Source organism: Pteropus alecto, unplaced genomic scaffold, assembly GCF_000325575.1.
Source record: "Pteropus alecto unplaced genomic scaffold, ASM32557v1 scaffold57, whole genome shotgun sequence".
Classification (NCBI taxonomy): domain Eukaryota; kingdom Metazoa; phylum Chordata; class Mammalia; order Chiroptera; family Pteropodidae; genus Pteropus; species Pteropus alecto.
Genome location: NW_006442508.1, coordinates 5801416 through 5814695, shown reverse-complemented (window position 1 = coordinate 5814695; position 13280 = coordinate 5801416). Strand labels below are relative to the sequence as shown.

At 36.7% G+C, this 13280-nt stretch overlaps 1 protein-coding gene across 3 annotated transcripts in view; it reads left to right on the top strand.

Moving 5' to 3' along the window:
* Window positions 1-1316: 1316 nt before the first annotated feature.
* The window catches only part of GABRA4 (gamma-aminobutyric acid type A receptor alpha4 subunit), a 64379-nt gene continuing 52415 nt past the window's right edge, over window positions 1317-13280 (top strand). For 2 of the 3 annotated variants that reach the window (XM_006922473.1, XM_006922472.1), the window contains exons 1-2: window positions 2315-2343; window positions 2856-2974. In XM_006922473.1, coding sequence (XP_006922535.1) covers window positions 2315-2343; window positions 2856-2974 — 148 coding nt within the window. Of the gene's footprint in view, window positions 2412-2855; window positions 2975-13280 lie in introns of all 3 variants that reach the window. The other variant, XM_006922471.2, reaches the window with a different exon arrangement.

Below are 13280 nucleotides of genomic sequence, written 5' to 3'. Positions count from 1 at the left end.
ATTTAATTAATAATTTAAAAATTTACTATAATAGTTGACTTTTCACATTCTATGTATAGAAATTATTCAGGTAGAATACAAATGTTGTCCAAATTTTATTCTCTGTTAAATAATCACATTGAAATAACTAAATCTGCATTAACTAAATGATAAATATAATTACTTATTTTGGAAGCAGTATCAACTGATATTATGAAATGTTTATTCAAATAGAATCTGTTAAGGTATCCCAGATTATTATTTCTACATATTAACACAGTTTTGAGATGTCTTAAAATGAATGTAAAAATCTATAACTAGACAATGACAACATGCCAACATAAAGGTAAAATTTCAGTGGAAGCATTGTTTTAATACCAATAAGGAATGGTGTGACTGGAGAACACCAAATCGATTCTTCTTGCCTATCATGAATATATGGAATAGATATGCATTAACATAAAAAGTTGACAGTTTCTATATTTTTGAAACCAAAATCTTTCAACTGATGTACATTCACAAACCTCTAGAATTTATAAAGAAGCAATTTACATCATTACCCTCTTCAAATAGTCAAAAATGGTTCAATATTTACCAGAAATCATTAAGAGAAAGAACAGGTTGAACCCTTTCAAATTATTCATTCTTTCACCACAAAATTTTTGTGTACCAAGCTAGTTGGTCATTTGATAAATTGAAGAATTTCTTTTGAGGAAATTCAAGATCTACATAAAGAAACTGGTAATAAAAAAGGTTATCAAATGGGACAGAGATAATTTTCACACATTAGTTACAAATGTTTGTTCACCTGTTTGGCTGAGTGTCCTATTATATGTGTCATCATCTTTTATATTAAAACATTAGTCCATGCTATAGTTGTCCATAGCCTTTGAAAATCTGATGAAAGTTATGAACAGTCCCCTACAAAAATGCACTTACTTACATAAATACAAAATTTTGCATTCATTTTCAGGGAATTTCATAGTTATTGTGGACTCTAAGGTGTCCATTCTAAGACTGTAGTAGTAGGGCGGTCTGTTTATTTGCATTCCACCATATCAGATATAAACCTTTATGGTAAATTTGTGCGTGTCTTGCTTAACATAATGATGCTTGCGGTGGGGGCAGTGCACTTGGATCCAATTAGAATTCTATTGAAAACAACAATCAAAGGCTTATGTTAACTTTAAAGAAGAAAGTTAGAGGTATAATTTTAACACCTTCACATTTCTGCACTTCCTTGCTCCCCTCTCCCCCCGCTCCATACACAACAGATTTTCTTTTTCTAGTATCTCTCCTCTCCCTCTCCTCAGCCATCTTTTCCCCTTCCCGAAAGCAGTTGACCTCTGGAATTCAGTCAGCTCTATTATGAAATAAAAGTGTCTATTATCACGAGAAGTGAGAGTGATTTTGACCAGATGTAGTGTTTTGCCTCCACCTCTCCCCTCCTCTCCAGAAAAGGATGGAGCAGCAAAGCGGGTAGAGGGCCTGTGTGTGCCAGGTGGGGGCGGGTATAGTAAAGGAATTTAGTATCTTCACAGCAACAGCTTGAGAATGCGTTGACTGCAGAGTGAAACTCAAGTCCACTTCCTAACAGTTTGAGAGAGTCCGCTCAGTAAGTGGAAATCCCTTTTATCAGAAAGAATCATTTCTTTCGCCGCCGTCCTCCCACCCCCACCAGCACTTCTGAAGGGAAGAGTCTCAATGGTTGTTGTCCAGACTTGATGAACCCTTCTCCTCTCTATCTGTTCTCCCACCCCTCCGTACAGCAATCACTGTCATCTCGCCCTTTCTCCACCTCCAGCCTTGAAATGGGTACAAACAAGTCCTCCAACAACCTAAGGAGGGAGGAGCTTCATTGGTTGGATCCAAATCCCAGCGGGAGGGAGGGGGATCAGGAGGGGGAAGTGGAGGTTAAGCAATGCTATGGAAGGGACGTACTTGGGGTGGGGACGCCGCGGACGCTAGGTGGGCGGGGAGACCCTGGTCCTGAGCCCCAGAGTTAAAGGTCAGAAAGAACTTGCTCAGCCTCACTTGAAAGCGCACCACGGTTATCCCTGGAAGCTTCAGGGTGCGGGCACGAAAGGGTGTTGAGCGGTATATATAGCTCTCCAACACAGAGAGAGCTCAGCGAGGAAAGGAGGGGGCGAGGAAAGGCAGGTTCCGCCTCCCCCTGGCCCGCGTGCACACACGCGCCCACCGCAGCTCGGGCTGGCTGAGCGCGGGCGAGTGTGAGCGCAAGTGTGCGCACGCCACGGAGAGCCTCTGCCCTCGCCTAGCACCCTGCTCAGGGCATCTGGAGAGCCTGGAAACGTGAACAGGCTTAAAGTATGGCATGTTGCAAAGATGGTTTCTGTCAAGAAGGTACCCGCGATCGCGACGTCCTTCGGGGTCAGTTTCGCCCTCCTGCATGTCCTGTGCCTGGCGGTTTGGTGAGTTCCCTGGGATAATGAGGGGCAAGGGGAAGGCGGAGAAGTGACCAGTTCTCGGCCCCTCTGGCCGCCCACTCCTCCCAGCGCAAATCAGAGCCTCCTGTCTTCGTTGTAAGGTCAGGGGCCAGAGCCAGGCTTCTGTGACCAGGTAGACGCAGAGAGTAGAAGGGCCACCGGGTGCAGGAAGAGTGCTACTGTTGGGGGTGCGTGTGCAGGGGTGCGTCTTTCCTGACTGTTTCTCTCCCTCATCTCAGCTATTTATGGAAGAGTCCACAGCGGGTTTGTTAAGACAGAAGACTCTAGTTCTTGGTTGCTGTTCCTTTTAATTGCCTAATAAATATTTTCAATGAATAGATTATTAAACTATGTAAATAGAAATATGATAGTAGTAAAATTTATGAAAGAGGACCTTTTTTTTTTTTTTTTTTTTTTTCGTGTTTGCAGTTTAAACGAATCCCCAGGACAGAACCAAAAGGAGGAGAAATTATGCCCAGAAAATTTTACCCGCATCCTGGACAGTTTACTCGATGGTTATGACAACAGACTGCGTCCTGGATTTGGGGGTATGAACGATTTCAAACGCTCAAGTGTGTCCTGTCTGTCCCTCACTCGGTCTGCCTGTCTGTCTGTCTGTCTGCCTGTCTGTGGGAAAATCATTAGGTATGCTTCGCGTATAAAAATAAAAAAATCAATCTCTCTCTCTTTCTCCCTTCCTCCCCTCTCTTGATAAGACCTCTGACAGGAAGACCGCCCCCAGCCATACTTTCCCATTTCCTTGCCCCCTCAGAAGCTCCGCTTCTCCCCCACACTAATTACCTCCCGGGACCTGACTGTTGGGTGGGGGAGGTTGGAGGAGAAGAGTCAAAACTGGGAACTGGGGGCTCAGCTACCCAGACATTCTGTGCCCAGAGAATGGGGTTCCCCTGAACCTGGCCATTTCACTCAGAGCAGGTTGCACTTGAGACGGCTGATCCAAAGTCCCCTGTCCTCCCACGTGGTGTCCGTCCTTCTGCCAAAACCTCGGCCTTGTTCTACCTAGGACAAAAATCTAGGGCACGAAGCTGTCTGCTCTGATAGAGAACCCAGTCCTTTCCTCTTCTACAGTAGTATGAATTTTTAATTTATTTTGGGAGGTGGCATTTGTTTCCTTCCTAAGACTTTGGAGTCAGTGGTGTTTCAGCTTTATTTTTTACTTTAATAAATATTTATAAAAGTTCTAACAGAGGTGCATCCACAACAATACTGTTGCTCTTTTTCATATTCATATTTCCTTTGCTTACATAATGAGAATCTATGTGGCAAGTGTTGTGCTAGGCACTAGGTTCACAGAAATATCAAGATAATTGAACCTTCCAGTGAAGTCACTGGTCCAGTCCAGTTCAGAAAAGACAAGTGACTTCACTGGAAGTGTGGCCCCAGGTGTTCTGACCCATGAGCCCCTGTTTTTTCCACTGCACTGAGCTTGATAAGCCTCAGGAAAAAAATTGAAGACATAGGCTCTGTCTTAAAGGACCTTATATTCTAGTAGTAGTAATAGTAACAATAACGACAAGTGATATTGTATTTATTTATTTAAATTTTCATATATACCAAGCATTTTATAGGTGTTACTGTTTAACTCTCACACCCCTGAAAGAAAGCTATTTCTATCCTCGTTTTACAGATGAAGAAAGTGAGGCTTAAGAAGTAAAGAAACCGGTCCAAGTTCACAGTTAATAAGTGGCATGGGCAGGATGTGAACCCAGGTCAGGTCGTGTATTTAAAAGACAAACCCATACAGATTGGGAAAATATCAGATAGTATGTGATGAGCATCACTTAATATTAGAAGCACCAAGGAATTTTAGCTTCCTATTGAGAACGTGTAGGAGACAAGATGATGTGAGAACGGAAAAAGTAAAAGGGAGTAGGACATTTCTACAAAAGAGGACAGAATTAGACATGATTTAGAAGTTTGGTCCCCAGTTAGAAAGAACTGTTGGAGATAAAATAGAATTGGATAGAGTAGAGCTAGATGTTTCTTTAGAGTCTATCTAGCCTTATTCTTCTCATTTAACAAACGAAGACACTGAGGACTAGAAAGGGAAAGTAATTTATACAGGGACACATAACATATTAATGATAAGCTGAGATCAGGTTAAGTCTTCTGATCCAAACTACTCTTTTCTGGATTTTATTGAGAAGGTTATGGGGAGCCACTGAGGGCATTAACTCAGCCTTTGTGTGTTGACAGTCATAAAGATGAGTGAGAAGGATGAAAGATGCTCCTGATTTTTTTCACTTTGCCTTTCCAGGATGCTCAGCACTGCCTTTGACTTTATGTAAATCTGAAAAGAGGCCTTCTTACAGAAGTGAATCATTTGTCAATGCACAATTGTTCATAAGTGACTGGGAAATTATCACTTTAGATCAAAAATAATTTTGTTGAAAATGTTCCAGATAAAGTGATACCATTTAAATCTATTTTATATCAATAAAAATATTTATCTGCTCATACAGGTTTACTTGACGTTTCAGGTAAAGAAAAAAATAACTAGTATCAAATCACATGTTTAAATATTCATTAAAGAATTGATGTACTTGAACATAAAGTGGCAATTTATAATCGAAACTATATGGTTTTATTATTAAATGTTGAAAACCAAAATAATATCTTCCTGGCTGGTTATGATGCAAGTTATAATTCAAAAAGAAGAAGAGATCCATTGTAGATGGATTCTTTTTAGTGAATACCCTTTCCCATAATGTTATATAGAAAATAGGATAAGTGAAATCGATCTATGTAAGCCCTTACTGATTTTGGTTAGCTGTAGTACTGCTGAAATATCTCAAAGGCATTATTCAAGCTCACTTGTCACGGCCAAGTGATTTTCATTACACACCTGGAAATACTTTTATAGTTTTATGGGAAGAGGTTGAATTCACCTTACTTCAATTGTTAGCAGTTGATTAATCATTAAAATTTACTATAGAACAGTTTTTTTTTTTTTTGGCTGTGCTCATAAATATTTGTGGTAGATGTGATTCATTCTTTAGAAATGGGTCATTCTCTGTAAATATGTAGTATTCCAAATGTGACAGAAGAATAGTAATTCTCACCTGCAGAAAATGTGTAATCTGTTTACAAGATGTTGTGTATGAAATATAATTCACTTAAAATAAGAAAATTCATTCTTAGCATAGACTCTTGAATGCCACAAGTTTGATCCCTTCTTTGACATTTTATACTTTGTGGAAAGTTTGGCATTTTAAAAATAAAATGAAAACAATTCAAATTTTGACCAGTATGCTATAAATATGGATTTACTTCCTGGTTCCCTTTATCCTACCTCCATTCTTTGTGGAACATTTACTTTATATCTGTTTATACAACTTAGCTGTGTTCCATTTAAAATAAAGCTAAAAGCAAAGATTTGAATTGAAATTGGATGGTTTGTGATTGCTCAGTAGGCCAGGCAGGGGTTGAAATAGATTTGGAAACTAAATTACATATTTTTAACTCAGCAGCACAGCTTGCTATGGGGGAAATAAAAGGAACTAAAATAGTTCTCTTCTTTTCATCTCTCCAGGATCTCCTCTCCCTTGTTTCCCACATTCTCCAATTGGAGAAGAAAAGGGGGAAAGGTGAGACGAGAAGGAAGGAGACATGGTGAGAAAAGCTAGATTGGGATTTCTGAAGGGGTAAAGTTCTTTCAGGCTCTGACAAATCAGTTGGCCAGTATCCTGAAGTAGCTTGCACCTGCTTAGAAGTGGCACACAAGTAAACCCTTCCATAAAAAAGCTAGAAAATCATCCCCCTGTGCTCTTGTCTACATTTAACACTGTTATATGCCTTCTTACATATGCATAGCTAGGGTACTGATCACCAGGAGATAGTTTAGGAAGCTGGCCCTTACCCATTTTATACTTACTGAAGGGTTACACAAGCTTTTGTTCTTCTCAGCCTTTTGAGACACATGGTTTGGAATAATAAATGCGTCAAATATAGACGATTGCCTTAGATTGTCTTTCTCAACCTCTGTAAGATGGGAGTGGAGCATTAGCGTGAATTTTGCAAGGTGCTCACTCCTGCAGTATGATTTCATACAGGAAGTCCTTTTTCGCATACAATATCTAATAAGTTTTGAAAACAGTTTTGAAAACATTTTCACATATAATATGTAATAAAATTATTACACAACATAAAGAGATAGCAGGGCAGGCATTATTTTTCTGTTAAAAAGGAGGCAGAGAAAAGTTCCAATGAATTGCCCAAGAACCTCAGAAGTGGTAACTGACAAGGCTACAACTCACACAGTAATCTTTATATCCTTAGTCAGGCAGCTGGTCTATTGCCACATCCACTTCTGAGCCTTTCTTGCACCTTTCTGTTTACCAAGAGTCAAATTTTCATTAACATTTCTTCTCGTTACTAAGTAAGTAGGTCATTAAAATAAGCAAAACAACATTTCTCCCAAAGGAGTGCAATGAGCACTTTTATTTTAAAGCTTTAATAACATTTTAAAATGGAAAAGCAAACATGGAGAAGTGTATACACTTAGGTAAATTTGGAATAACTTTTTCCCCACAAATGAAAATACCCTTGCAATGTTTTCAAATAATCTAATCACAACCACCTAAAATTAAATTGTGTCGTATTTTAGCTTTATTAATTGAATATCAACAGAGAATATATTTTTTACAAATACATAGATGAAAAGAACTCTTTAAATCCACAGAGCAACAGCAAAATAAAGCTTCATTCTCTTCTGATTTGTCACATTCATTAACTCACTTGTTGAAGCAATAGCTATTTAGCAACTACTATCTATCAAGAAGAATGTTAGGTTGTGAAGATATAATATTGAATCAGACTCAGGCCCTCATAAACTTTACAGCTAAGCAGTATAGAAAGATAAAAATAAAAATAACAAATAAAATAAATAAAGATAATGCTATGGGACAAATCAACAGCACACTAATATAGAGCATAAATAGAGTGAGAGATCTATTTCAGTGGTCAAGGAAGTCTTTTAAGCTGAGACCTAATGGGGCCAGACATGGAAAAGGTAAGCAGAAGTTGTTTTCATGGAGGTAAAAACAGCAAGTGCAGAGATCCTAAGATAGCTAATAGACTAGTGAGATTTAGAAAGTGAAAGGAGTTCGGTGTGCCTTAGCTGGAAAGCAAGAGGAAGAATCTCATAGGACTAACTTGGGGTGGTGAGCCAAGGCCAGATCCAGCAAGACCGGATTAGGAGACTAGATTATTCTTTTAATGAACTTGGAAGCCATTGGAGTTTTTCAGGTGGAGGGAATGACATTGTATGACTTAGATTAATGTGACCCCTCTGGCTGCAGAATAAAGAAAGGCTTAGATAAAGAAGTGGGACGATCAATATTAGGAGCAAGGAGACAAATGAAGGAGTTCTTTTTTGGTTCTCTCCATTAAGTGAATGGTGGTTTGGAATAAGGTGGTAGATGTAGTAAAGAAGAATATAAGTGGATAAAAGTGAGATATATTTTGGAGATATAATTCAACAAAGAATTGGTGATAGATTGAATGTGGGTGGTAAAGGAAAGAAATGAAATAAAAAATGACGCTTGAATTTTCATTCTGAGAAAATGGGCAGAGTATGATGTTATATAAACTGGAGCTAAGGGTGGAGGAAAAATCATGAGTTTATGTCTGGACATATTAAGTTTAGCATACATGTGTGACTTCCTAGTGGTTGTACCTATCTGGATATCAGAGAATTATGTCTGGAAATATACAAGAGAGTCATCAGCATATATTGCTGTGAGACTAGATATCTAGATAAGAGTATAAAAAACAGCAGAGAAAAGAACTGAAGACCAAGACTTGAGGAATGTTAACAATTGAGGAAGGGCAGAAAAGGTATGCAAAATAATCAAAGGAAAATAGAAAAGAGTAGAAGGCGATATAGGTGAGCAGTAGAAGAATATGAGATTATAGAATTCGAGAAAATAGCATGTCTTAATAAGGATGGATGAGGCACCTCTCAAATTGTTCTATGATGTTAAGTAAGATTAAGACTGGCCACATGGAGATATTTCATTTCATTAAAGATTTATTCATCAAAGATTTATTAATCCTATAATATGAGCCAGGCACCATTCTAGCATAGCACTGGGGATACCTTAGTGAGTAAAGGTATCCCCTTTACGAACTGGCATTCTACAAAATAAGCAACACAAATAAGTTGAATATAGACTATGTCAGATGTTGACAACTGCTACAGAGTAATGTACAGTGGGGGAGGAGCTTGCAGTTTTAACTGGCATAGTTAGGGAGGACTTCAATGAGAAGGTGATATCTGAATAGTGATCCTGAGTAGGTAAGAACTTAAGCCACATTTGGATGGAATTTTCTAGTTGGAAAGAACTCTAGGTGCAAACATGCTAAGCATAGAATTCAGTGTCATTGCAATGAAATTTAGCAGGGCTCAGGAGTACGAAGAGGTCAGTATGATACGAGAATGAGGTTGTATAAAACTTTGCAGGCTGGTAAGAACTTTGCTTTGGCTCTGAGTAGCATCAGTGATTGGAGGGATTCTGGCAAGAGAAACACCTGAACTGGCCAATCTTTAAAGGCTCCCCTTGGTAGCTGTAATGAGAACAGGCTGTCAAGGTCAAGGGCAAAGGGATGAGAAGTTTTCACAATAAACTAGGAAAGAGTTGATGGCCATTTTGACAAGTTGATGGCAGAGAAGTTTGTGAGGTTATAAGAAATGGTTGGCTTCTGGTTATATTTTAAAGTTCTAGTCCACTGATGTTATAGAATGTGGGATGTGAGAAAAAGGGAAGTGTCAAGTCTGACTCCAGTTTTTGACTTAAATACCAAGAAAAACAGAGTTGCCAAGACTGTGGCAGAAGCAGATTAGGGATGTGAATGAACAGTTTACATGTAGATATGTTAAATTTGAGATCTCTATTAGATACCAAGTGGAGATGAGCCTGAATGCAGTGATGATGGGTATGTCAACATATATGGAATTTAAAGACTAAAGGGATCGCTAAGAAATTAAGATTATAGAAAAGAGGTACAAATATTGAGCTCCCAAATCTCCAATGTTACGAGGCTGAGAAAGAAGAGGAAAGCTAAGAAGGCATGGACTTTGAGGTAGGAGGAAAACCTCAAAGACAGTGTGCATTCTGGATGTTAATTTAAAATTTTCTTTTCTTTTTTTTTCAAAGAGGAGACAGAATTGGTCAATCACATCTAGTTCTCCTGACAGGTTAATAAAGATAAGAATATAAAATCGACCACTAGATTTAGTAATATCTATAATGTTAGTGATTTTGACAAAAGCAGCTTTGGTGGTGTGTTGGGTGTGATGGGTGGTGTCATGGGTGGGTTCAAGAGAGAGTGGGGGCAGTTTTCTTTTGGTCATTTGTACAGGGGAAGAGAGAAATGGTTGGTAAGTGGATGTAGAAGTAGAATCAAAAGAGCTTTTTATAAATAAGAGAAATAAGATTATTTTTTAAAGTTTTGGGGAACAGTGCTATAGGTAGGTAAAACTAATGATATTGACAAAAAGAATTTTAGTAGATCGCCAGCATGAAACTCAGATTACAATAGATGATGGAGTGTATAAAAAGGAAGAATTAGTGGCGGTACATGTAGTTTCTTGTGGTTTTTTTTGGTATGTTTGTTTTTTAGAAGTTTACATGTGAAAGTGAAGATAATTTAATTAAAGTTGAGGGAAGGGCTAACTGAAAGAAAGATGCCCTTGAGAAAACAAGAAACCATAGAACCAAGAACTCAAATTTACTTTCTTACACTCTCAGTTTAACCAAAAAAATGTACTAGTGCCATTTTATTTAGGGCAAGAATATGCAAAATGCATTTGGTGTTTTCTGAAATAGGCACTATAAAATCTAGATATAGACTGTTAGTAACTTGGTAGATATTTAGATAATACTTCACTGAGCTGTTAATTTTCTTTTAGATGAAAAGATATATCATCAGTTTGCATTTGTGTATTATTCTCTAGACCCTTTAAATGTATTTATTTGAAAAAAGACTCTAGTGCACAGAACTGGATTCTGAATTAATAATTATTTCATGACATACTCTCATTGTAGGTCCACATATAACCTTCTTATAATCCACCCATCCATTTATTCATTCACTTGCTATTACATAATAAACATATCAGTTAAATTGCCAAATAGCACAACCTTGACAACAACTTTTATTCTATGTGGTTTCTTTCATCTTAGTTTCCTATCTTCACCATCCAAAGTAACCACCATTCTGCATTCTTTTAAAATTATTTTGTAGCTTTTCTTTGAATGTCATTTTAGCTCAACTTCAGTTTTTAATAAATAAATTTAAATGAAAAATTGTTTTGAACATGACATATAATCTCTTGATGCTTTTTTTCACTTAACTGTGTATTGCTAAGATTCATTCTTCTTGTGGTATATTGAGATAGATCATTCATTTTGACTGCTGTGTGATATTCCCATTGCATAGGAACCAGTTTATTCATATGGTCTGTTGGCAGTAAGCATTTTGCTTGTTTCCAAGATTGTACTGCTGTGAATATCCTGGTCCAAATTCCCTGCTTTAAATGTGTAAGAATTTCATATATATATATATCCAGGAATGGATTTTTCTGAATCTTAGTGTATGTGGGAGTTCAACTTGATGAGATAATGCCAAACTGTTTTCTGTGATGGTTTTATAAACTCAAACTCCCATTTACAGTGAATATGAGATTCAGGATCCACAAATCCTTTAACTCTTGATATATAAATATCTCCATAGAATACTTGAAATGGTATTTTATTTTGAAATGATTGAATTTTTTGATTTCTATTATAGTTGAATATCTTTTCAAATCTTTACTGCTTATGAGAATTTTCCTTATATAAATTTCATATCATCTTTTGCTCATATTTTATTGTTTTTAAATGTTTTTCTTATTTATTTAATTTTTTAAATTATTTGAAAAGTTGACCTGGACTGATAGGAGAATCACAAGTTACAGGAAGTACTGATCTTTAATGTCATCTACGTCTTTTAATATGCAGGAAGGCTAGTATTTCTATATTATTTTTTTAAATGACAAACAAAATTAGAGATTTCTTTAACTATTACACCCAAGGTTCCTTGTTGCTGTTATTGTACCTTGTAAATACTTTGCCTCTTTTTTTTTTGCAGACACATCAATAGTATTCTGTAAGATGTAGCCGGATGTATGGATTTAGGTGGCTGAAAAGCCAGAAGTGTCTCTTCAAGTGCATATCTGGGGAGGCAATGTAGAAACAAAGATTGACTAGGTTCAACATCAGTGAAACACCTTAGATCTTTTTCCTGGTGTGACAGCAAATTGGACACTGTTATTAGAAAAGAAATTAAATAGTGATATCCTTCAACCAGGTCTATACAGCTAAAGTAGTTAAAAGTAGGAAATCATCTGATAACATCGTTAACTGCCTTTCTACTTTACAAGCAAGCTAGAATCATTAATAAGATGGGACTATTCCCCTGAATTTGATCTTGGTAGTTTTGGCTCTTTCAAAGACTGTCAAAGTTCACTTGTTTGCCTTATAAAATGCCCACCATATTTTGAGACAAAAAAAAAAAAAAATTTCCCTATTACCAAAGAAGTAGAATTTTGAAAATAAAACATGTCTTTGATGTTATACAAATGCATATAAAATTATAAGAAGTCCTTCCAAACTCAAAATCATCTGGTTTCTATGTAATTATGATCTTAGTAAGATTGATTTGAACATCCTGAACAGTATTGTTAGAAGAAGCATCTCTAAGAATTATTCTTAATTGCATAGCGACCATTATTCATTGAAAACTGATTTATTGGAAACCTATTACATTTAAGGTCTGGGATTACTTCTGGGAGAGGATACAAATATAAATAAGACACAGTTTCTGCTTTAATCGGGACATATTTTTAGCTTAACTGATGTAACAGATGAATCCCAGTAAAGTTTTTTGGGAGGTTTTTAAATCACTGCTGGGATGATATTAAGAACACAATCAAACACATAGTTATTCATCACCTAGTATGTGCAAAGCGCTTTGCCAGTTGAGGATTTCAAAGAGGATTAAGATTCTGTCTTTGCTGTTAAGGGGAGAAAGACTCAAGGAAGCTGTAATAATAAAAGCAAAACATAGAAAGAGTTTCAGCAACATAGTGCAGAAAATACTCATGAACAAAACAGGAAATGTAGGTATGGCAATTTATGTACTTGATGTAAAATTATATAGTAAAATTATATACTATATATTATATACTAATTATATACTATAATATTATATATTATATAATAACAATTAATTATTAATTTATTATTTAATGATATAATTAGTATAGTGAAGCTAGAATATACTTTGAAGATCAATACAAGGGGATTATAATTCTGATTCTAGCATGCAGTATTTAATTTCTGTGAGCTCAGTTTCCATATCCATAAAATTTTTGTGATAATATCACCTTTAGAGGGTGTCATGAGGATTAAATGAAATAGCACATGGAAAGACCCTAGTATCCTACCTAGGCTTTCAATAAATAGAATTGTTATATCACTGATTATTGCTCTTTGGAAAAAACACATTCCTTGTGAGCAGTTACATACATACATGCTCCTTGATCTCTTTACTCTCCTCCCCACTGCTGTATCTCTAGACCAGACCACCGTCATTTCTCAAGTGGACTAGTAGGGCAGCTTCTTATAAGAGCCCTTCTCTTACTCTTGCCTCCCTAAAAGTTGCTCTTCATATAACTGCCAGAGTGATTCTGTAAAAAGTACAATTCAGATCCTATAATTTCCTTACTTCAAACCCTTGATGATTAAAGGATACAAATGAAGCTTCTTACTGCAACCTATGTGCATAGGC